The 25094-nt window shown below is 43.0% G+C and overlaps 1 protein-coding gene across 1 annotated transcript in view; it reads right to left on the reverse strand.

Annotated features, from left to right (window-relative positions):
- The window catches only part of LOC143816267 (uncharacterized), a 657854-nt gene that overhangs the window by 576483 nt on the left and 56277 nt on the right, over positions 1 to 25094 (reverse strand). Inside the window, exons 7-10 of the mRNA XM_077296442.1 lie at positions 17827 to 17926; positions 16165 to 16213; positions 7305 to 7369; positions 6749 to 6911 (exon numbers count right to left, since the gene is read on the reverse strand). Coding sequence (XP_077152557.1) covers positions 6749 to 6911; positions 7305 to 7369; positions 16165 to 16213; positions 17827 to 17926 — 377 coding nt within the window. The remainder of the gene's footprint in view (positions 1 to 6748; positions 6912 to 7304; positions 7370 to 16164; positions 16214 to 17826; positions 17927 to 25094) is intronic.

The following is a 25094-nucleotide window of genomic DNA, read 5'->3' on the forward strand; positions in this document are numbered from 1 at the left end:
GGACAGAGGACATTATTACAGTACTAGATGGTAGCTTGATTCTAACGCATCGGGTATTCTAGAATATGTATGTAGTTTATTTATGAAGATTTTAGAATAATACATTGAATACACAGGATTCGGCCGGCCGCGACCAATTAGCGAAGCGTGGTTCAAATCCTGCGCCAATTCGTGGCCAGACTGCGCCTGTCACTGATTGTTCACGGCTGGCCACATAGTAAATAGCACAGCCACGTAGTATATTGCACAGCCACGTAGTATATTGCACAGCCACGTAGTATATAGCACAGCCACATAGTATATAGCACAGCCACGTAGTATATAGCACAGCCCACGGAGTATATAGCACAGCCACATAGTATATAACACAGCCCACAGAGTATATAGCACAGCCACATAGTATATAGCACAGCCCACCGAGTGTATAACAGCCCACATAGCATATAACACAGCCACGTAGTATATAACAGCCCACGCACGCAGTATATAACACAGGCCACGTAGTGTATAACACAGGCCACGTAGTGTATAACACAGGCCATGTAGTGTATAACACAGGCCACATAGTGTATAACACAGCCCATATACTGTATAACACAGCCCACATAGTATATAGCACAGCCATGTAGTATATTGCACAGCCCACATAGTATATTGCACAGCCCACGTAGTATATTGCACAGACCACGTAGTATATTGCACAGCCACGTAGTACATTGCACAGCCCACGTATTACATTGCACAGCCCACATAGTACATTGCACAGCCCACGTAGTACATTGCACAGCCCACGTAGTATATTGCACAGCCCACATAGTATATAGCACAGCCCATGTAGTATATTGCACAGCCCACATAGTATATTGCACAGCCCACGTAGTATATTGCACAGCCCATGTAATATATTGCACAGCCCACGTAATATATTGCACAGCCCACGTAGTATATTGCACAGCCCACGTAGTATACAGCAATGGGGGCATCATATCCCTGTTAAAAAAAAAGAAATAAAATAAAAAATAATTATATACACACCTTCCGTTGGCCCCCGGATCCAGGCGAAGCGGTTACCGATGCTCCTCGCGCGCTCTGGTCTCAAGAGTGCATTGCGGTCTCGCGAGATGATGACGTAGCGGTTTCGCGAGAGGTCACCGGAGTGTCGCGAGGAGTGGGGAAGGCCTGTTCTGGATCCGAGGGGCCGACGGACGGTGAGTATATAACTAAATTTTTATTATTATTTTTAACATTAGATCTTTTTACTATTGATGCTGCATAGGCAGCATCAATAGTAAAAAGTTGGTCACACAGGGTTAATAGCAGCATTAACGGAGTGCATTACACCGCGGCATAATGCGGTCCATTAGCGCTGCCATTAACCCTGTGTGAGCGCTGACTGGAGGGGATTATGGAGCGGGCACTGATGGCGGGGAAGAAGGAGCGGCCATTTTGCCGCCGGACTGTGCCCATCGCTGATTGGTGATGGCTGTTTTGCCGTGACCAATCAGCGACTTGGGATTTCCGTGACAGACAGACAGATAGAAAGACAGACAGACAGACGGAAGTGACTCTTAGACAATTATATAGTAGATAGGGGCAAGGATGGGGGACATTTTTATATGATGGGGACAAAATTAAAGGATAGGGGCAAGGACAGGACATAATCAATGGATAGAGGCCAGGATGAGGAATAATATCACCTAGGCTTATTGGGGGTCAATATTATTGATTGGGATACATTGTTACTGCTCAATAGGCAAAATTAATAGTTGCCATAGCAACCCGAGGCCAAGTAACTGCTTTTGGCAAAGCCAGCTACAATGGCCTGTAAGGCCCTGCAGTAAGCAAGTTATAACAGGTGAAGTGTCAGTGTAAAACTGACAGATCTAATATCCTGTAATACAGAAGTATTGCAAGATATCTACTATATAATTGTCTGAGGGGTACTTCCGTCTGTCTGTCTGTCTGTCTCGGATATTCATTGGTCGCGGCCTCTGTCTGTCACGGAAATCCAACTCGCTGATTGGTCACGGCAAAACAGCCACGACCAATCAGCGACGGGCACAGTCCAGCGCCAAAATGGCCGCTCCTTCCTCCCCGCAGTCAGTGCCCTCTCCATTATTCCCTCCAGTCAGCGCTCACACAGGGTTAATGGCAGCGCTAATGGACCACGTTATGCCGCGGTGTAACGCACTCCATTAACGCTGCTATTAACCCTGTGTGACCAAATTTTTACTATTGATGCTGCCTATGCAACATCAATAGTAAAAAGATCTAATGTTAAAAATAATAAAAAAATAAAAAATCATTATATACACACCTTCCACCGCCATTCCCGCTCCTCGCGTCGCTCCGGTGACCGCTCCATGCAAGCGTCAGGTTCCGGTGCTAAGGATGGTATGTGACAAGGACCTGCCATGACATCACCTGCCATATACTCCTGCACGGTGGACCCCGGGCTTTCAATGCACCTTTACTATCGTTATATTTACTTGGTGCGTTCCGCCAGCCCTAACATGCAGCTATTGTGGTGTTATATAAAGCGGCAGCGGCATCCGCATTATGTAGGGAACTTATGTCTGTAAAAGGGAGAAGGGTTTCATAGCGTGAGTGTAGATTGATGCGTTTTCAGATTTCTGCGAGGGTGTGCAAGTTTGTGGTGGGATGTGTCAATGGGTATGGTGAAGTCACCCATGATGATAGTGGGGATGTCAGCGGAGAGGAAATGAAGTAGCCAGGTGGTGAAGTGGTAGAAGAAGGTGGTGGCTGGTCATGGGGGGGTAAATGACAGCCAGTTGGAGGTTGGTGGGGGAGTAGATGTACACAGAGTGCACCTCAAAGGAAGGGAGGGTAACAGAGGGTGTGCAAGTTTGTGGGGTGGGGATTGTGGACCTGGAGAGGAAAGGGAAGAGAATGTGAGTAGATTGTGGTCAAAAAGAGGTAGAGGTGAGATCGAAAGGTTAGATAGGGAGCAGAGGTAGGTGAAGATGAGGCCCCGTGTGTGGCCATCTTTGTGAGTGGCTGCAGAAGACCATTGAGCAAGGTTGAAGGAGGAAGTGAGAGATGGAAGTTTAGTGACAGTTGAGTGGGATGTGTCAATGGGTATGGTGAAGTCACCCATGATGATAGTGGGGATGTCAGCGGAGAGGAAAGGAAGTAGCCAGGTGGTGAAGTGGTAGAAGAAGGTGGTGGCTGGTCATGGGGGGTAAATGACAGCCAGTTGGAGGTTGGTGGGGGAGTAGATGTACACAGAGTGCACCTCAAAGGAAGGGAGGGTAACAGTGGGTGGCAGTGGGATGTGAGTGAAGGAGCAGTTATTTGTCAGGATAAAACCAAATCTTTTGACATGCTTGCTGCTGGGGCGGGTGTTTGGGAAAGGTGGAATCCACCATACGAAAGTGCAGCTGGAGAGGCTGTGTCAGAGGGGGTGAGCCAGGTTTCGGTGATAGCGAGGAAGGAAAGTTTGGTAGTAATGAAAAGATCATGGATGTAGGAAAGTTTGTTGCAGACAGAGTGAGCGTTCCATAGAACTCCTGTTAGTGGGATGGGGGGAAGCGGGGGTTGGGCGAATGGGTATAAGATTAGAGAGGTTATTGAAATTTGTGGTAGATTGTGAATGGGACGTAGAAATGACTGTGGGGATGTGGTGAGGAAAACCAGGATTTGGAGAAATATTACCTGCAGTGAGGAGGAGCAAAGAAAGTGATAGCAGGTGGGAGCAGAAGAGGGCATGAGAGGGTTGTCTGTGTTTGGAGACAGAGGATTGTATGTTGAGGAAAAGTTCTGAGGAGGAGATGCGGAGGATGGAGGGAGAGATAATCAGTTCCTTACTTGGTGTTGGGATTAGGGGGTTAGGAAAAAGTGAAGGATTATAGGGGTGAGAGTTAAACAAACAGAAACATTGTTTACAGTGACTATCCAGATACCTTCAGTTCCCTTCTGGTTCAATTCTGGATTTATTCTTTCATTGCTCCACACACTTGTATGATACTCTTATATGATGCACAGAGCGCCCTGTCACAACTGCAGTCCATGGCCATTTTAACAACCAAGCAGAATATGCAGCCATAAGAGGACACCGAGGGACACATATCTAACAGGTAGCTAAAATCAGCATGCGTTTCAATAAGTCATGCTGCCATTAGATGGTTAAAGATTAATTCACAGAATCACATTTTTTTTTTCACAAAGTGCCGTTAATGCATACTTATTAGCACTATACAGACTAAGTCCAACATAAAGTTTATTTATTGTACCTTTGTGTTTTTTTCATCTCTATCTATCCCTCTGTGCATCCATCTTCACATACCAGAATAGGCAGCCCTATATTTATCTATGAAAACTATGATTCCCAGCAACACTTGATTCTCCGCAGTGCTGCAGGCCAACTTCTCTTTCTAGTTTGTGCTCCTGACTATCCCTTCCTTTCTTAGTTATCATCCAGCTAATTTACATGAAGAATTTAGCTTGTGGTTCTGAGCACTATCTGCCCCTGTACAGGAACCTTCATAACTGAGTTTATCTTCTACCATCTACATCAGTAGAACTATTGGGTGGTTTTACATCATTAGCTGGCTCTAGCAGAGCTCAACTGTCCTGCACTCCTCCACCAAGGCAGTGCAGAGTATGTTTGTTTCCTGCAGTAGACAGATCAGTTATGTGAAATTACAAATGTTGCTCTATAGATAACTAAAGCAGAAGAAAATTTTCTGTCCTATGCATCAACCGAGTAGCATTTGTAGTTTCACAGTACTGATCTCTCAGCAGCAAGCAACAAACACAACTAAGCTAATCTGTTTTTGTACACCAAGCCCCATCCTGCAGTGTATCAGCCTCTTAGCCATCTACACAGAGTCCCTCCTGCAGTATATCTCTCCTCTTTACCCCTTCCTGCAGTATTCAATTCCTCTCACCCACCTGTAAACAGCCCATTCTGCAGTAAATCGACTTTCTTGGTTATTAGCACACTGACACACCGCTGCGTCCTGGTATAAACTCCTACAATGTCATAAAGTAGGCTTTTTGCCTTTCCATGACATCCTCCCTCACATCAGAAGCTCTGTACGAGACACAGCACAGCGATGCTGGCAGGTAATCTACTGTGAAAGAGCGAGACTGCACAGCCATTATCAACCATGAGCTGAAACTAGTAAAAAACTGTCAAATGGTAACATAAGTATACGTAATAGGGCTTAGAGTAGCATCCTCAGAGGGGTAATTTGAGAAAAAAAGGGCAGATTTAAACTTGGATTATATTGGCAAAACTTGTGTGTATGCATAATGTGTACATTATTTTAAGACGAAATTGTAATTTTGGGAATATTCCTTTAAGGCGTACCTGTAGAGGAAAAACAAAGCAAAAAAAAATTTGCAGCGCCATTAGATCCTTAGGTGCACTACCTGTGCAGTACTTGTTATGAGTTTCATTTCAGGTGTCAGTCTTTCATACTACAAATCTTTCTTTCTTCCTAAATTACTAACAATAAGTTCTTATAATTGTTTGCCAGGGTTCTGATACAGTCCAGCTGCAATCTCGTCGTGGGACGAGGCCACTGTTTAAAAATCCTACACCATATGGCTTCATGGCCTTCCCTCCTCCCCCTTTAACACTGCAGAAAGTAAGACTGACTGCTTACAACAGTGCACTGCTAACTACTGTATGACTTTGCTAGCTACCATGTTTCCTCATCAAAGACAATATGCAATCTCATGATTGCGGACTTTTACTTTATTTTATTCTTGTGTGTCTCTCATTTGGTATCTGTTGCATCTGGCCATCTATCTTGCCAGTAGGAAATAAAGAAATGAAATGAAGTGCGCATCCAATGAGTGAATTAAGCTAAAGAACTAGAAAGATGACTGGTCTTTTAATACTTTATCAGAAACTTGAATTTTCAACTGCACCTGCAAAAATACAATCTTTGGGGATTTTGAAATGTATAGCCTATCGCTAGGAAAGGACATCAAATTAGAAGAAATTTAGAATCCCCCTAATCACCTGCTACCATGTCCAGCAATGGCTATAATCCTATGGGACCTGAAGATGTGCTGGAGTCAGATGCATATGCCTCTGCATGAATTGGGAGCGTCACAAATCCTACTCAAGCCCCTACTGAAGTAAGATTTGTGCTGTAGCCAACACCACCACTTATTCTAAAGTTCACAAGCAGCAGTCGCCACAAGCCCTTCCAACTCAGCTCTGCCCACTTTGTCAGAGCTGGGCAAAAATAGCGGAAAATGACAAAAGTCACAACATTTTAGCACAGTCTCAATTTGCACAAAAATTATGTGCCTTTTCAAAGTTATTTAAGCCAGAATACTGTCATAAAAGCTTTGAGGGATCAGGCTCGTAGTGTACGGAGCAGGAATACGAATGCTCCTTACACTATATGATGTCCGTTCTCAAGTACTTCAACTCGGCTCCCATTGAAAGGATAAAAGTTGCCCTGCTGTCCCTAAAAACAGAGTCGATGCCGGCTGTCAGACCTCCATGTTGATGAATTATCCTAAGGATATACCATACATATCAAAATTCGGGACATGCCATTTAAACTAAAGCATAAAAATTAGAATGTGTCCAGAATGTAATTTGTTATCTTTGATTTTATCTTTCCAAAACTGTAGACACACACTATAAATATCTATGTCACTGAATACCCTGAGCATTTGTAATATAAAAATCTAACATATAATGATTTTTAAAAGATGTAAGTCAGCCAAAATGTGTGACAATGAGAATTACATTTATTACCTAAGTATGTCTCAGAAAGTTGGTGTAAAAGCAACTGACGGTCCTCAGCGTGTGTTTTCATCCACATTTTGAGAGGTAATTTCCAATCAATATCATCACTTGTCATAGTCACGATACCCACACAGCACAAAACTGATGGACTCACATTTGCTAATGTTTCAAGCTAGAAAGTTAGAAAGAGATAATATATTATATTTAGTCATACAATTGATCTTGATCTTGGTGTACGTTTTTCATGTGACCACAGTGCCACCCTCTGTTCAGCCTCAAATTCAAGAATTAATTTTGTAGAATCTACAAGTAAAAAATACAGAAGATGCAGTATGAAATGAAAATCTTCTTTAAATCTTATTTATTGAAATTCAACCCAGACAAGTTAAGATAGAGCTTATAACATTTACTATAGAACAATTAACTTCTTCGGAAACCACATAAATTTCTTAAATTGTAAAGCCATAGGGAAAATGTTTGAAAGCACACACTTTAAAAGAAATACTGTAGTTATCACTGATACATTTTACAAAGAAAACTTGGTAATATATTGTTTTTTTCTCACCTCCCAGAAAATAAGAAGTGAGTCAGAGATCCGTATCCGCTCATTATTTTCAGAGATAAAAAATTCTGATGAAATAGAGCAAAACTTTGTTAATTGATCTCAAATTTAGACACTTCTACTGATAGGGTTGAACTTAAGTAAGGCATGATAAATCAGTGGCATGAAAAGACACACATGAATAGACTACAGTATACTGTAATCAGCACCCTGCTGATAGGTAAGGATAATGGACAAGATGACAAAAATATCAGGGTACTCAAACAATCTAGCAGCACCCATGTATCGGGGCATACATCTGAACTCCTTGCAAAATGGGGTCAGAAATATGCGGCTCTGGGGCCATAGATTGTAATGGTGACAACAGAGCGAACCTGCCTTCTGATGTACCATTTTCAAAAGTGTATGCCTACAGCAGGCGGACACTAAGACGTAGTAGACTGCGTCTGGGAGTCCGCCTACGGTAGGTGTACAGTCTCGAAAATGGTGCACGTCAGAGCGCATATACTCTCTGCTGTCACCATTGCAATCTATGGCTCCACAGGCGCATACGTCCAAACCCGTTTTGCAGGGAGGTTCAGACATATGCTCCGACGGGAACCACAAACATAATGTGAAAGCACCCCTAGTTATCTACAGATATCAGAGTATTCTGTAAAGCTGAAGGGATCGCTTGAAATTCAAATTCGCCAAATTTTCCCCAAAAAATTGAATCATGGGAAATAAATACTGGAAAGCTGTTAACTACTAGGACAGCACACATGGGGGAAAGGAGAGACAGAGGACCCCAATGTCCATAAGAGATTACACTCTACAGGACAGAGAGAGAACCTCACTGACCGTTAGAGCTTACTCTCTATAGAAAAGAGAGGACTCTGCAGACCATGAGAGCTTACACTCTACAAAAGAGGTAGAGGATTTTAGATATGTTTGACTTTCTAATATGATTACTCATTATGTCTCCTTTTGACTAAATTTTATGTATCTATTGGTTTATATCTAGAATGTTTATATTTATATAATCAGCGTTGGACTGGGCTGCCAAGGGCCTACCAGTACTATTGACTGTGCGGGCCCACTGTCTTATATGCAATATTTCATTACCCACATTCATAAATTTACCTCTTCTACTATATAATAACAAACTGAATAGTTTGCTACATGAATTATGAGATGCTGCCTTTGTCTGTACATAGTGAATTAAGTATAATGTGACAACTACTGTTTATGTAGGGGGTCCACTTCGACACAGGTACCTACCAAAGGTTTCACCTGTTCTGTGGGCCAGTCTTAGCATATTATGTCACATGTTATTCCTGTCTGAATATGTATATTGATTGTCTATATCCTAATTATGTAGTTTTAAAAGTTGTGTCTTCAACTGCTTTTATACATGGCCATGCCCCCATGATATGTTGGGTGTGTTATTAAACATAATTCTTTTGTGAAGATTCCCTGGGCTGGACTGTTGCTTGGTGCAAACCTTAATGATCTTTACTACACATGATCTTACACTTGTGATCCTTACAGTGCCTTGCGAAAGTATTCGGCCCCCTGGAACTTTTCAACCTTTTCCCACATATCATTCTTCAAATATAAAGATACCAAATATACATTTTTGGTGAAGAATCAACAACAAGTGGAACACAATTGTGTAGTTGAACAAAATTTATTGGTTATTTTACAACTTTGTGGAAATTCAAAAACTGAAAAGTGGGGCGTGCAATGTTATTAGGCCCCTTTACTTTCAGTGCAGCAAACCCACTCCAGAAGTTCATTGTGGATCTCTGAATGATCCAATGTTGTCATAAATGCCTAATGATGATAAATATAATCCACCTGTGTGTAATCAAGTCTCCGTATAAATGCACCTACTCTGTGATAGTCTCAGGGTTCTGTTTGAAGCACAGAGAGCATCATAAAGACCAAGGAACACAACAGGCAGGTCTGTGATACTGTTGTGGAGAAGTTTAAAGCCAGATATGGATAGTTACGAAATGATTTCCAAAACTTTAAACATGCCAAGGAACACTGTGCAAGCGATCATATTGAAATGGAAGGAGTATACCACTGTAAATCTACCAAGACCCGGCCGTCCCTCTAAACTTTCATCTCAAACAAGGAGAAGACTGATCAGATATGCAGCCAAGAGGCCCATGATCACTCTGGATGAACTGCAGAGATCTACAGCTGAGGTGGGACAGTCTGTCCATAGGACAACAATCAGTTGTACACTGCACAAATCTGGCCTTTATGGAAGAGTGGCAAGAAGAAAGCCATTTCTCAAAGATATCCAATAAAAAGTGTCATTTAAAGTTTGCAACAAGCCACCTGGGAGACACACCAAACATGTGGAAGAAGGTGCTCTGGTCAGATTAAACCAAAATCGAACTTTTTAGCAACAATGCCAAACGATGTGTTTGGCATAAAGGCAACACAGCTCATCACCCTGAACACACCATCCCCACTGTCAAACATGGTGGTGGCAGCATCATGATTTGGGCCTGCTTTTCCCCAGCAGGGACAGGGAAGATGGTTAAAATTGATGGGAAGATGGATGGAGCCAAATACAGGACCATTCTTGAAGAAAACCTGTTGGAGTCTGCAAAAGACCTGAGACTGGGACGGAGATTTGTCTTCCAACAAGACAATGATCCCAAACATAAAGCAAAATCTACAATGGAATGGTTCACAAATAAACATATCCAGGTGTTAGAATGGCCAAGTCAAAGTCCAGACCTCAATCCAATCGAGAATCTGTGGAAAGAGCTGAAAACTGCTGTTCACAAATGATCTCCATCAAACCTCACTAAGCTTGAGCTGTTGGCCAAGGAAGAATGGGCAAGAATTTCAGTCTCTCGATGTACAAAACTTATAGAGACATACCCCAAGCGACTTGCAGCTGTAATCGCAGCAAAAGGTGGTGCAAGAAAATATTAAGTTAAAGGGGCAGAATAATATTGCACGCCCCACTTTTCAGCTTTTGAATTTCCATAAAAATTTAAAATAACCAATAAATTTCATTCAACTTCACAATTGTGTTCCACTTGTTGTTGATTCTTCACCAATTTACATTTGGTATCTTTATGTTTGAAGCATGATATGTGGGAAAAGGTTGAAAAGTTCCAGGGAGCCGAATACTTTCGCAAGGCACTGTATTTGACTATTTATGGACTTTACAATAAATTGTCCACTTATTATTATGGCTTAAGTGTATCAAAGTAACAGAGCGGAATAGTAATGTATCCAAACAATTTGGGATTAATGATTGTAACATGTAACATCACCTTGGGGAGATTTATTCTCAATTTGACAACTGATTGTACACTCCTAAACAAATGTGTGCGAAGGTTGTAAGAATACATGTGAATCCATACCTTTATTAAACAAAAAATTGCACTGCTGCAGAGAAATCCACTTAAATGTTATATGCAAATGAGATTGGAAGGGCCCTGGGCAGGATGGAGCACTTCCACCAATCTGGCTTCCAGCTCCATTCACGGCCTAACTTCACCCTCCACTAGGTGATTGACAGTTAAGTAAAACTGATACACTATGTCAATCTCCTAATGAAGAAAGGAGAAAGGAGCTAGGAGCTGAGGCAGTGAAAGTGCTCCGCCCCGCCAAGAGCACTTCCAGCCTCATTTGCATATCACTTCTGAAGTGGATTTCTCTCATTTCTAAATCAATGCAGTATGATAAATAGCTGTTACACAATTAAATATGCACAGTCCAAAGAAGGTTTGGGTGGGGGCTTTTGTAATAAAACTGAGCAAACACACCTCACGTATGCAGACAGTAAAACAGGGTAGCAAGATGTAATTATCTTCTAATCTGCCTGTCTTGCTGACCATGGTATAATTATAAGTGTTGTAGAGAAAGATAATTAATTGCTATAATTATACATAATTTTGCTGTGCAGACATGCAGTTTATTTTAAATATATTAATTACCATAAACTATTTTGGTACATAAACAACACATAAGATTAACACTGAGAGAATAAAGGCCCCGTCTCACATAGCGAGATCGCTAGCGAGATCGCTGCTGAGTCACAAGTTTTGTGACGCAACAGCGACCTCCATAGCGATCTCGCTATGTGTGACACGTACCAGCGATCAGGCCCCTGCTGCGAGATCGCTGGTCGTGTCGGAATGGCCTGGACCTTTTTTTGGTCGTTGAGGCCCCGCTGACATTGCTGAATCGGTGTGTGTGACACCGATCCAGCGATGTCTTCACTGGTAACCAGGGTAAACATCGGGTTACTAAGCGCAGGGCCGCGCTTAGTAACCCGATGTTTACCCTGGTTACCAGCGTAAATGTAAAAAAAAAAAAACAGTACATACTCACCATCTGTTGCCCGTCAGGTCCCTTGCCGTCTGCTTCCTGCTCTCACTGACTGCCGGCCGTACAGTGAGAAGTGAGAGCACAGCGGTGACGTCACCGCTGCGCTCTGCTCTCAGTGTACGGCGGCTCAGTCAGAGCAGGAAGCAGACGGCAAGGGACCTGGACACCGAAAGGCGAGTATGTACTGTTTGATTTTTTTTGGTAACCAGGGTAAACATCGGGTTACTAAGCGCGGCCCTGCGCTTAGTAACCCGATGTTTACCCTGGTTACCCGGGTGCTGCAGGGGGACTTCGGCATCGTTGAAGACAGTTTCAACGATGCCGAAGTCGTTCCCCTGATCGTTGGTCGCTGGAGAGAGCGGTCTGTGTGACAGCTCCCCAGCGACCACACAACGACTTACCAACGATCACGGCCAGGTCGTATCGCTGGTCGTGATCGTTGGTAAATCGCTTAGTGAGACGGGGCCTTAAGAGTTCACTGCTAAACCTGATATGCTAATTACTTACTGCCTAACAACCAGAATACATGTGGGATTTACATTGCCTTTACTTCAAGCAAATATCATGGCTAATTATTGAAGTGGGTATGTAGCCTAGTCACTTCTCAAAGTGATCCAATATGATGTAACCTAAACAAAAATTTTCACTTTTAGGGTCTTTTTTCCCATTGTGTTTCCAATGCATATTGGAGGTACATGCTGTAGCTATACAATGGCATATGTCATGCATACTCTCCAGTCTTATAGAAAAGTATATGATGCAGTATAGAGTCTATTTTAAGGATGCCTTTGAACGGAATAGTGCAGCAGACTGCGCTGTTCTGTATATTTGGGGACAAAAAGTTTAACGGAGTACAAAACTTTGGTGACTAGCAGACGAAGGACATTCTCAGTCAAGCTAAAGAGGTTGTCCACTACTTTTTAATGTAGGATCGGTTGGGGTCCGACACCCAACACACCTGTCGATCAGCTGATATAGGTGGCGGCCACCATCCGGAAGTACTCCCTTGCGGAGCTGCTCTGTCTTCTGATAGAGGCTTGATACTATACATCATCCTCTTATTTAAAACAGGAGGTGGATATGCAGCACCCTGCGGTGGCCACTTTCAGAAGATAGAACAGCTACGCAAGTGAGTACTTCCTGCTGGTGGCAGATATCACCTGGACCCACGCCAATCAGACACCGATGACTTATCTCAAGGATATGTCATCAATGAAAAAGTAGTGGACAACCCTTTTAATAGAGCCTGCAGATACTTTTGAAGGTATCCTCACATGCACCCAGGAAAACTGACACTGCAAATCCAACATGAATTCAGTTTAAACTGGAGTAAGTTATAAAGTACTAGATGGTGGCCCGATTCTAACACATTGGGTATTCTAGAATATGTATAGTAGTATATAGCACAGGCCACGTAGTATATAGCACAGCCCACGTAGTATATAGCACAGCCCACGCAGTATATAACACAGCCCATGTAGTATATAACACAACCACGTAGTATATTGCCCAGCCACGCAGTATATTGCACAAACACATAGTATATAGCACAGGCCACATAGTATATAGCACAGAGACGTAGTATATAACACAGCCATGTAGTATATAACACAGGCCATGCAGTATATAACACAGCCCACCTAGTATATTACACAGCCACGTAGTATATTGCCTAGCCACGCAGTATATTGCACAACCACATAGTATATAACACAGCCACGTAGTATATAACACAGCCAACGTAGTATATAACACAGCCCACGAAGTATATATAACATTGCCACGTAGTATATTGCCCAGCCACTCAGTATATTGCACAGTCACGTAGTATATAGCACAGGCCACATAGTATATAGCACAGGCCACATAGTATATAGCACAGAGAAGTAGTATATAACACAGGCCATGCAATATATAACACTGGCCACGCAGTATATAACACAGCCCACGCAGTATATAGCAATGTGGGCACCATATCACTGTTAAAAAAAAGAATTAAAATAAAAAATAGTTATATACTCACCTTCCATCAGCCCCCGGATCCAGGCCAGGCGTTTAGCGATGCTCCGGTCCCAAGAATGCATTGCGGCAATAACACGTGATCATGTAGCGGTCTCGCGAGACCGCTACATCATTGCCGAATTGCATTCTTGGGACCGGAGCATCACGAGGAGCAGGAAAGGCACCGGAAGGTGAGAATGTAATGTTTTTTTATTTTTTTTACTATTTTTAACATTATATGTTTTTACTATTGATGCTGCATAGGCAGCATCAATAGTAAAAAGTTGGTCACACAGGGTTAATAACAGCGTTAACGGACTGTGTTACACCGCGTTATTCCGCGGTGTAATGGAGTCCGTTTAACGGACTGCTAAAACCCTATGTGGCCGCTGACTGGAGGGGAGTATGGAGGGGGCACTGACTGGAGGGGAGTAGGGAGGGGCAATTCGTGGCCGGACCAATCAGCGACCCAGGATTTCCACGACAGACAGACGGAAGTACCCCTTAGGCAATTATATATAGAAGATTCAGCAAATTAAGGTGTGTAGACTCAGTTACATGCCAACATTCTGTCTGCCAGTAGTTACCAGCAGAGGGAGCTTTGGAGCTAGCTGCACGCGGTTTAAAAATAAACCTTTCAGTAGGATTTTGTAATGTTGAGTAAAGATATGGCTCTAATGGTGCTTTAATACAGATTAAATTGGTACTGCTGGTGAAGAAATCCTCTTTATTGTTCTTCATTAAAGCACCACTTCAGCGATTTTTTTCATTGCAGCTCTAGAGTGGTATCACTAATCTAAGTTACTTACAATGACAACTTGTGACCATTATCTCTGACTTCCAGTCTGTCAGAAGGTACAGTCACAAGATGGCAGTGCGGGACCAGAGCAAAGCAGGGAACAGCTGAAAATGGCAGCTGGTAAATATAAGGCTAGAGTTAGGGAACATAGATTCTTAGCACCAATCCAGTGATTAAATAAAAAACAAAAATGCTGGATTTGTGCTTTAATCACCATTTGAAGTTTTTTGCTAATTAGATTGCGGTGCACAGGGGCTGGACTGTACACTTGGTCTTCTCCGCTCTGTCTGTGATTCCCCGACCCTCCGCCTGCCTCCGGTCTGTTAATGACCTGCCTCCGGTCTGTTAATGACCTGCCTCCTCTGTATGAAATCTCAGCAGTGACCTGTCATTCATAGAGCGGAGGCAGGCAGAGGGGCCGGGAAACACACACAGGGAGGAGAGGAATAAGGGTACAGTCCGTCCCCCGTGCACCGAAATCTAATCAGCTGAAAACGTCACATGGTGATTACAGAAGTACCACAAAGCGGATTTCTTCACCAAAGGTATCAGTGTACTCAGTATTATAGCACCGCTACAGACATGTTTTTATTTTACATTACAAAATCGTGCTTACAGGTTCGCTTTAAAGTGAACCTGACACCTGCTACATGCTGACTATTCTCTGGGCACCATGTATTAGGCACTGGCTGTATGATCTCCGCCATGTATGTTTTACTCTGAAACACTGCAGCCAGAGACTAACCTGTATGACTAGTCACTCATGCGGCTTGGTCCCTGGCAACTATTAAAAGTATGTTTTTCTCTGAAACACTGCAGCATTTCAGAGTAAAACAAGGTGTCAGGTTCACTTTAACTGCAGTACTAATACAGTATACTGCAAGCTAATATTCTTCTCCTACTGGTACATAAAGACAATCAAATGTTATAAAAATCCGGCAAAATTTCACAAAACATAAACCAAGACAGAATGCTAGACTAAAAAAAATCAAAATATAAACAAAATGATATAGCCAGGAAATTATACGGGTAATGGGCTCAAAGAAAGAGAGATCCCATGTAATAACCTCAAACTGAAATGCATGTGTCATCAAAGAAAGGGGTCACACCAGTTGATGAAGGCTCCGTTCCGAAATACGTGTTGGGATATGGCGCCAGCACAGCACAAGAAGATGACCACAGACATCATTTTGTCTATGTTTACTGTCTTTTGCGCATGCCTTTGCACCTAGACCCCTTTCTTTGATGACACATGCATTTTAGGTTGAGGTTATTACATGAGATCTCTCTCTTTTTTGAGCTTATTACCCTTACAATTTCCTGTTTTGCAGCCCTGTGCATAGAAATGTGTTCATCTTCTCCTGCTGTTATGTCGCCCTAGCTAGCTCACTGTACCTATGTTTTAAATAATCTTTTAAAAATGTATTCTAAATAAAGATTTATAATATTTTTTATAATTTATATGCTATATAATTTTGTTTACAGGTTTTTCACTATTTATGTAAAGTTTTTTTTTTTACTATTTGCTTGATTAGTGGTTTACATTTCATATTATTATCATTATTTCTTTATACCACTCTGTTTTGGCTTACATAGGTTAACAATTTTGCCATTTTTAATTTTATCATTTCCAAAGTCCAAAGCTGAAAGGGAACAATAATAAAAACAGCATGGAGGTAGGAGGTGGATATGATTGCTTAATTTCTACTGACTTACTTTCTCCACAGAATAAGTTCTGCATGATCTCCATTTCAGGACCATTTACCTAGAGGAATATAATATAAGTGGTTGAGTAGCATGGTAAAAAGGGTTTTTAAATGGAATCTGTCAGCAGGTTTTTGCTATCTCATCTGAGAGCAGACTGATGTAGGCAAAGAGAAGTTGAATCCAATGATGTATCACTTAGATTATTGGGTGCAGCCTTTCTCACACAATCAGAGCTTTTAGCTTTAGCAATACAGCAGGGCCAAGAACGTTCCCCTGCCCACACCACAGCTAACCCAGCCCACTCATGTCTATGTATGTACATAGTCTATTGTCAGTGAGCTGCCTATCACAGGAAGGGGCGTGTTTGACCAAGGCTCACAGGACCAGCTAGTCACAGCAATGATAAGCTCCTGGGGCTAAAACAATCATTGCAAGCAAACAAAACCCCCAACCTTGATAAGAGGGGCATCATTGAAATCTGTGTTTTAACGCCTACCTCATGCTGTCTTCAGATTACATAGCAAAAACCTTCTGACAGATTCCCTTTTAAATTTCTTTTATTTGACAAGTCTTTTAACACTTATTTAACACTAATACTACTGCAAAGGTCATGACTTTGTTTAGACCTGTAAAGGTCAAAGTCAAGATAGCTATCCTTTAACTTATTAGTCCTAAAGGGTTGTTTAAGATATAACAAATATGGCTGCTTTCTTCCAAAAAGCCACATCCACGTATAGGCTTCATATGGTCATGTATGAATTTGTAGTTCAGCTCTAATGAAGTGAAGGGCATTAGGTATAATACAGTGGCACTGTTTTTGGAAGAAGGCAGACATATTTTTCGAATCCTGTGTAACCTGATTAAAAGCAACACAACAGAGGTTTTTTTATTTCAGCGCTTGATTATTATACATACCAGCAGCCATCTTCAATTGTTCCCTGCACCACTCCGGTCCCGAGTTGCCATCTGGTCCCGAGTTGAGTTTGGTCACCATCTTGTGACCAAAACTTTTGACTAACCAAAAGTCAGAGGCAGCAGTCCCAAGCTATCAATGGAAATCAATGAGATCCTTGTTCTGGCTCTCATCGACTTACATTGAATAGTGGCCTCCAAAAAGCCCACAAAACACTGGAGTGATTCAATAGGTCACCATGTACAGAAAATGTATGCAGCAGCGCCGATAACAGAAGACGACGACAGCTGGTGAGTATAATATTAGTGGCAAGGAACTTAGATTCGTGACACAAGTACAGCGGTAAATAAAAAATAACCCACTGGAGTGGTGTTTTAAGCTATTTTTGATATATATCTATATACATTAATGTGTGTTTTAAAATCCAAATAAATAAATTGTACATTCTGTCTACTTGTCAGGATACCGAATATACCGTATTTTAGAGTTGTTTTTCTGGTAAGTAACGCTTCTTAAAAAAAAAAGAAAGAAAAAAACATTTCACTGCTAACGTTCGTAATAAACTACTAAAACAGAGTCAAGTAGAGCATAAAAATCACCAAATAATTAGCTGCAAATATGACATACGTGATATTACGCTAGTAGTTTCCTGAGAATGTGATATATCAGCCTAACACCTCATCTGAGCACACACTTTATTATCACCTATTAGTAGTAAAACAACATCAGCAACATGACATGTTAGGTGCTATCTTCACCTCTCCATCCAAGTGCAGAATGTTCATTTGCGCATTATCAGTTATTGTACAAGGCTTACAATATGTTCTTAGCAATTGTGGTAACAACCCATCATTCCACCTGAAAGATAAAGAATGGTGCTTGTTACATTTAACGGTTTTATTCTTAACAGTATCATGATTTATTATGTAGCAAGTATGACTTCTGGTTTTCAACCTAGAATAAAGGTGCTTTTTATCTCCCTTTACACCCTTTATTAATTAGAGTAATCATCTTCAGAAATAACCTTGACTAGTTTAAATAATTCCAGTATATGAGATGCTAATTTTATCTACCACCAAGAGTTTGGCAGGAGAAATATCAGCATAATATTAAAATAAGGGAGGGCATTATTAGACTAGAATAGCAGCATATATGCTGACTACATTTCACACAGCCCTGCTTTAAAAGTAAGGTGTTGTAATATGCAGTGTTATATATGGAAACACAATATTCGGTCCTATAAGGCTATGTTCACACGTGGTGTTTTTGTAGCATTTTTCCTGCAGCCAAAACCTTCAATCTTGGCAGTAAAACCGCTGCATATAAAACACAGCAATCGTTTTTTTTTGTAGCTTCAGGCGTATTACATTTGTGCTTTGCCTACAGTTAGTTTTATTCACGCAAAATGCTCAAGAACACAGCACAAATGTTATGCTTTCCATGGGTGAAAAAATACTGCAAAAATGCTGAAATAATTGATTTCTGAAATCTCATAGCTTTTGCTGGAACTGTAAAATACAGCTTCTTTTCTGCAAAAAAAAATGCAGAAAAAATATGCTGCAAAAACGTCACGATGAACGTAGCCTAAATGAAAGCAAAAATAATGGTTGCATAAATAAAATAAGCTAACTTCTTTAACTTTATTTACAAGCATATTTCTGTGTTTAAGTTAAGCATGAATTTTCTCAGATTTCATATACCTATATAGAGCCTAATACAATTATAAACATGTGGTTCTCTTAGGCTCCGGTCACATTTAGCCAGCCTTTTCAAAGTATTTTCAGTTCAGCATTTTACTAAAATGTTTTATGGAAGTCAAGTTGGAACTGATCCTATTGTTTTCAATAGGATTTTTCCCAACTGTTCAGTGCATCAGTTGTTGAACTAAATAGATCCAGAAACTGGTTAATGCTACGTTCCCATGATAAGGAAGTAGCACCGGTTTGGACGCAGCATTTTCTTTGCAGCGTTCTAATCACGCAGGGAAATCTGCATGTGCTCACTCAACAGACTAGCGTCTCCTGAACAGAAATTGACATGCTGGGGCTCATAAACCGGCTCCGCGGGTCTGTTTACAAAGTGTCAAATAGAAGAACAATGGGCATGGGATTTCTATAAATCCCATCTACTGTGCTTGTACTGTACAACGCAGCGAATGGAACGCAGTGCAAGTGCGCGGTGTCAAAAACAATACTATTCCTGATAGTGGGCACATACCCTTAGAGGTCATAACTAGTGATGGGCGAACCACCCGATGATTGGGATCAGTGGGTTCGCCTACGTTTTTTTGTAAAGTTTGAGTTCGGGGCCGGAGATGATGCAAACTTGCGTCCAAACCCCGAACTTGGATTTTACAAAAATGGGATGGGGCGGGGGGCTGTAAAAGAAAGAATAAAATTAATAATAAACATTATAAATATTATACTTACCTGTCCAGTGACGCGTCCTCCCGTTCCGCTGTCTCCAGGCCGCATCTGCTTCCGGGGCTGATCATTACCTTCCAGCGGTATTCACTGCACTCGACAGTCTTCGGCTTTTTCTGTCAGTGTTCGTGCGGTGTACAGGCCCTGGACCCAAGCTGGACCCGAATTGTAACACGGGTTTCCCATGGAAACTATGTGTCCGGTACGGGTCCGAACTTTACAGTTCGGGTTCGCACATCCCTAGCCATAATTTGATGCAACACTTTTTTACCTGGATCCCGGACAGGGGTTGAAAAGCCTGATAAAAGTGGATATATCTTGTAACATGAAAACAAGAGGAGAAATGATCCAGCTGAAGGCGGAGGAGGCTCAAACTTTGTAAAGCTTTATTGGACAACTAAAAAAGTATAACGTTCTTCAAAAAATCTGCAGCAAACACCTGGCACACCAGTGAGGACAATCAACGCATTTCAACTATGGAGTCTTACAAAGTTTGAGCTGCCTCCACCTTCAGCTGGATCATTTCTCCTCTTGTTTTCATTTGGCGTGGGCACTCACCCCGATCTGTGCTGGGCGTTGGCAGGTTTGAGGATTTCTTTGTAGACCGGTAAGCTGACTACTTTTCTTATATCTTGTAACAGGTATGACATCAGTTGAGAACTGATACAACTTATCTGTGAGCCCATTCTAAAAGTATCAAATATACTGCTTACTCAGTAGTGAGTAAAACGCTATGAACAGCTGCATTCAAATACAACATTGCAGCCAACACTCACCAACGTATTTGTTATTTCATTTTATTCCAAGTCTCTTGCATAGTTGAACCATAACTTGGGCAACAACATGTGATACAAGAACTGTAGTTGAACTGAAACCGCTATTTAAAGTGGTTTTATCAATTTATCCAATATACATACGCTAAGGTATAACTTTACAATCTCTGGGGATAACTTCCCAATCGTTGGGGGTCTGACTCCTGGAACACCTACCAATTCTGACAACTCCTCATATGAATGGAGTGGTGGTCAATCATGCATACCTCCACTCCATTCATTCTTAGTTGGAGTGCCAAAGACTAGCAGAACGCTGCGCTCAGCTAAATTTGGCGGCTGCAGCTCTCAGGATCGGTGAAGGTTCCAGTGGTTGGACAACTTTGAAACTTGGTACAATATATTTAAAATTAATGTCATGAAAGAGATGCATTATAAATAGTGAGTGAGTCCTAAGGCCACCAAACTGTCAGGGAGAGACTTGGTGAGCGAGAGCTAATAACCCGGGCTCCTGCAATTTCCCTAAGATTAGGGAAATCCTGACTGACCCTCTACCTGAAGTTTACACTGATGGTGTGCATGTTCAGGCCTCGAACCTCACCCTAACTCCTGAGCTCAGCCCTAGGCTGAAACCTCAACCCACCACCCAGTGAAGAGGTAATACTTAAATACCCACAGTTAGCACAGACAAGGATAAAGGAAAATATACACCACGCCACAGACACTCAGGAATACACTATAAATGTGCAGGGCAAAATAAACACAAATATAGGAAGGAGTAAATAAGACGAAGGAATATACACCACCAGCAACGAATCTCCAACCACCAGCTCTCCACTCCAGACCGAGATAACAACGCAAGACAGAAGCTATAATCGGCGACGCCCAATGATCAGGAGAACTATTTAAAGGCCATGGAAATGGCCCAGCTTCCAATCCGAGGATCAGGTAAATTAACCCCGGAACAGCTAGACAAAATCTAGCAGACGCCAATGAGTAAATAGTGGTCAAAAGCGGAATTACCGCTGTCTGTCGGACGACCTGGTCTGAACAGCGTCCGACATGACAGTACCCCGCCTTCTACGAGGGACCCCAGGGCCCTCACGGCTTAAAGGACCTGGCTTGTCCGGATGACGGCGGTGAAACAACCTGACCAGCCGGTCAGCATGAACGTCCGAGGCTGGTACCCAGGACCTCTCCTCAGGCCCATAACCACGCCAGTGAACCAAGTACTGTAAAGTGCGACGCACTATACGAGAGTCAACCACCTTGGAGACTTCAAACTCCAAATTACCATCCACCAAGACTGGAGGTGGCATAGGCGCCACGTCCACAGAACCCACCACCTTCTTTAGAAGAGACCTGTGGAACACATTGTGTATCTTATACACCGTAGGGAGCTCCAATCGGTACGCAACTGGGTTAATGACGGCGGTGACCCTAAATGGTCCAATAAACCGTGGACCCAATTTAAGGGACGGTATTTTGAGTCTTATATTTTTTGTGGATAACCACACCCAGTCATCCACACTCAAATCCAGACCTGGCACACGCCTACTGTCAGCCACACATTTGTACCTAGCACCCACACTCAACAGGCACCGTTTAACTCTCCTCCAGACTGACGACAATTGTGTTCCTAACTGGTCCTCCTCTGGAACGCCGGAAGAGCCCCTCTGACTCAAGGTACAAAAAAACGGAGACTCCCCAGATGACTCCTGGCGGTGATTATTGATGGCAAACTCAGCCAAAGGAAGAAAGGTAGACCACTCCTCCTGGTTATCAGAGACAAAGCAGCGTAAGTACTGTTCCAAATTTTGGTTCATACGCTCAGTCTGACCATTTGACTGAGGATGAAACGCCGAAGAATGAGATAACTTGATTCCCAGCCGTGAGCAAAACGCTCTCCAAAATTTTGCCACAAACTGAGACCCGCTATCAGACACGATGTCAGACGGAACCCCATGAAGTCTGACCACCTCCTGCACAAATACCTGAGCCAGAGTCTTAGCGTTAGGCAACGCAGGCAAAGACACAAAGTGCGACATTTTAGAAAAACGATCAACAATCACCAAGATGACCGTGTTTCCAGCTGATGAGGGCAAATCAGTGATGAAATCCATGGAGATTTTCGTCCATGGCTTACTAGGTACCTCAAGAGGAAGTAGTGTGCCAACAGGACGGGAGCGGGGCGTCTTAGCCCTAGCGCACGTGGTACAAGCTGACACGTATGAGACCACGTCCTGTCGGATCTTGGGCCACCAAAACCGACGTGACACCAACTCCAAGGTACCTCTAACCCCTGGGTGACCAGCCAGGACGGCATCATGATGCTCCGCCAAAACCTTTAGGCGGAGATGAAGCGGAACAAAAGATTTGTTGACAGGAAGCTCAGATGGTACCTCCTCCTGAGCCTCGGCAATCTCAGCCTCAACCTCGGTAGTGAGAGCCGAAACCACAGCACCCTTTTGGAGGATGGGTAGTGGATCCTCCCGAGGTTCTCCCCCCGGAAAACACCTGGACAGAGCATCCGCCTTAGTGTTTTTAGACCCCGGTCTGTAAGTGACCACAAAATTGAACCGCGTGAAAAACAATGCCCAGCGAGCCTGCCTGGGGGACAGACGCTTGGCTGACTCCAAATACAGCAGATTCTTATGATCGGTAATAACAGTTACCTGATGGACCGACCCCTCCAAGAAGTGTCGCCATTCCTCAAAGGCCAACTTAATTGCCAACAACTCCCTGTTGCCGATATCGTAGTTACGTTCGGCGGACGACAGTTTCTTGGAGAAATAGGCGCACGGACGTAAACCACTCAAAGATGAGCCTTGAGATAGTACCACCCCCACACCAACCTCAGACGCATCGACTTCCACAACAAATGGTTTAGATACGTCTGGCTGCACAAGAATGGGGACTGAAACAAAACTGTTCTTAAGAAATTCAAATGCACGCACAGCAGCCTCAGGCCAAACAGAGAAATTGGTACCCTTTTTAGTCATGTCAGTTAGCGGTTTAGCAATGATGAAAAAATCCTTGATAAATTTCCTATAGTAGTTAGAAAACCCAAGGAACCGCTGAAGTGCTTTCAGGTTATCAGGACGTTCCCAATGCAGCACCGCCTGCACCTTAGCGGCGTCCATTTTAAAACCAGAAGCAGACACAATATAACCCAAGAAAGGCAACTCTTGAACAGAAAATACACATTTCTCAAGTTTAGCATACAGCTTATTCTCTCTGAGAAGCTGTAACACCTGCCTGACATGATCTAAATGAGCCTCACGGTCGCAAGAATATATGAGAATGTCATCTAGGTACACGATAACGAATTTCCCCAAAACATGCGAGAACACATCATTGATGAAATGTTGGAACACTGCAGGTGCGTTAGTCAACCCAAACGGCATCACCAAATTTTCAAAATGACCCTCAGGGGTATTAAAAGCCATCTTCCACTCATCACCTTGACGGACTCTTACGAGGTGGTACGCCCCCCTGAGGTCAAGCTTGGTGAACCACTTAGCACCTGCCACCTGGTTGAACAAATCTGGTATCAGAGGCATAGGGTATGGATCACGAACCGTAATCTGGTTCAACTCCCTGAAATCCAAACACGGGAGTAATCCGCCATCTTTCTTCTTCACAAAGAAGAACTCTGCTGCCACCGGCGAGGATGACGGCCTGATGTGCCCTTTGCTCAAGCTTTCCGCAATGTAATCTTTTAACGCTTGTCTCTCCGGACCAGAGATGTTAAACATCCTTGCTTTAGGTAATTTGGCCCCTGGTTTAAACCTGATAGAACAGTCATAAGGACGATGTGGAGGCAACTCTGAACATCCCTTCTCAGAGAACACATCCACAAAATCCTGAAGTGACTCCAGAACGCTTGAAGTCACCGCAGCCACACATGTGGCCAGGCAATTCTCCTGGCAGAACTCGCTCCACCGAATTATGTCCTGAGTTTTCCAGTCAATTACCGGGTTGTGCATAGACAACCAAGGAAAACCCAAGACCACCTGAGCAGGAAGATTCCTGGGCACCTTACATGTAACCCGCTCAGAATGTAGAACTCCAATGTGGAGTTTCACCTCAGCCACAAATTCAGTAATCTCCCCCTGAGAGAGAGGAGCAGCATTGATGGTGATCACGCGGATAGGATGAGACAGTTTTTCAATCCTAAAACCTGCTGTGCGCGCAAACCCCTCATCAATGAGATTTGTGGCTGAACCACTATCCACAAAAACAGTAATTGGCAGCTCACTGCCAGCAACAAAAACCTTAGCAGGGAGCATGCACTGAGAAACCACCATGGAGGATATACATAAGCTCAGACTGGTCTCCTCCACACCCTCTGAGCTCAGAAGTTTTCCGCCATTGCGTTTTTCTTAGGCAGCAGAGGACAGATGTTAATAAAATGACCAGTTTTACCACAGTAAAAGCAGGCTCCCTGCTTCCTGAGCTCAGGGGCTCGATGCTTGACATGTGACACCCCTGCGATTTGCATAGGCTCCGTGGGCTCACCTGCAGCAACCTCACGCGAACCTAAACCCTCTCCCATAGGCGGTGTCTCATGCTCCCCCTGACACAAACGGCGATCATTGCAGACAACCAGACTCATAGCGGAATCCAGAGAAATAGGAGTCTCGTACATCAGAAGGGCTTTTTTAACCCTTCCAGAAATCCCATGTATAAACTGACTCCGCAATGCTGGATCATTCCATTGGGTATTTTTCGCCCAGCAGCGGAATTCAGAACAGTAATCCTCTGCTACTCGCTCCCCCTGGCGAATAGAGCGTATCTTAGATTCTGCCAGAGCCATTCTGTCAGGTTCAT

The sequence above is a fragment of the Ranitomeya variabilis genome, chromosome 3 (assembly GCF_051348905.1).
Source record: "Ranitomeya variabilis isolate aRanVar5 chromosome 3, aRanVar5.hap1, whole genome shotgun sequence".
NCBI lineage: Eukaryota > Metazoa > Chordata > Amphibia > Anura > Dendrobatidae > Ranitomeya > Ranitomeya variabilis.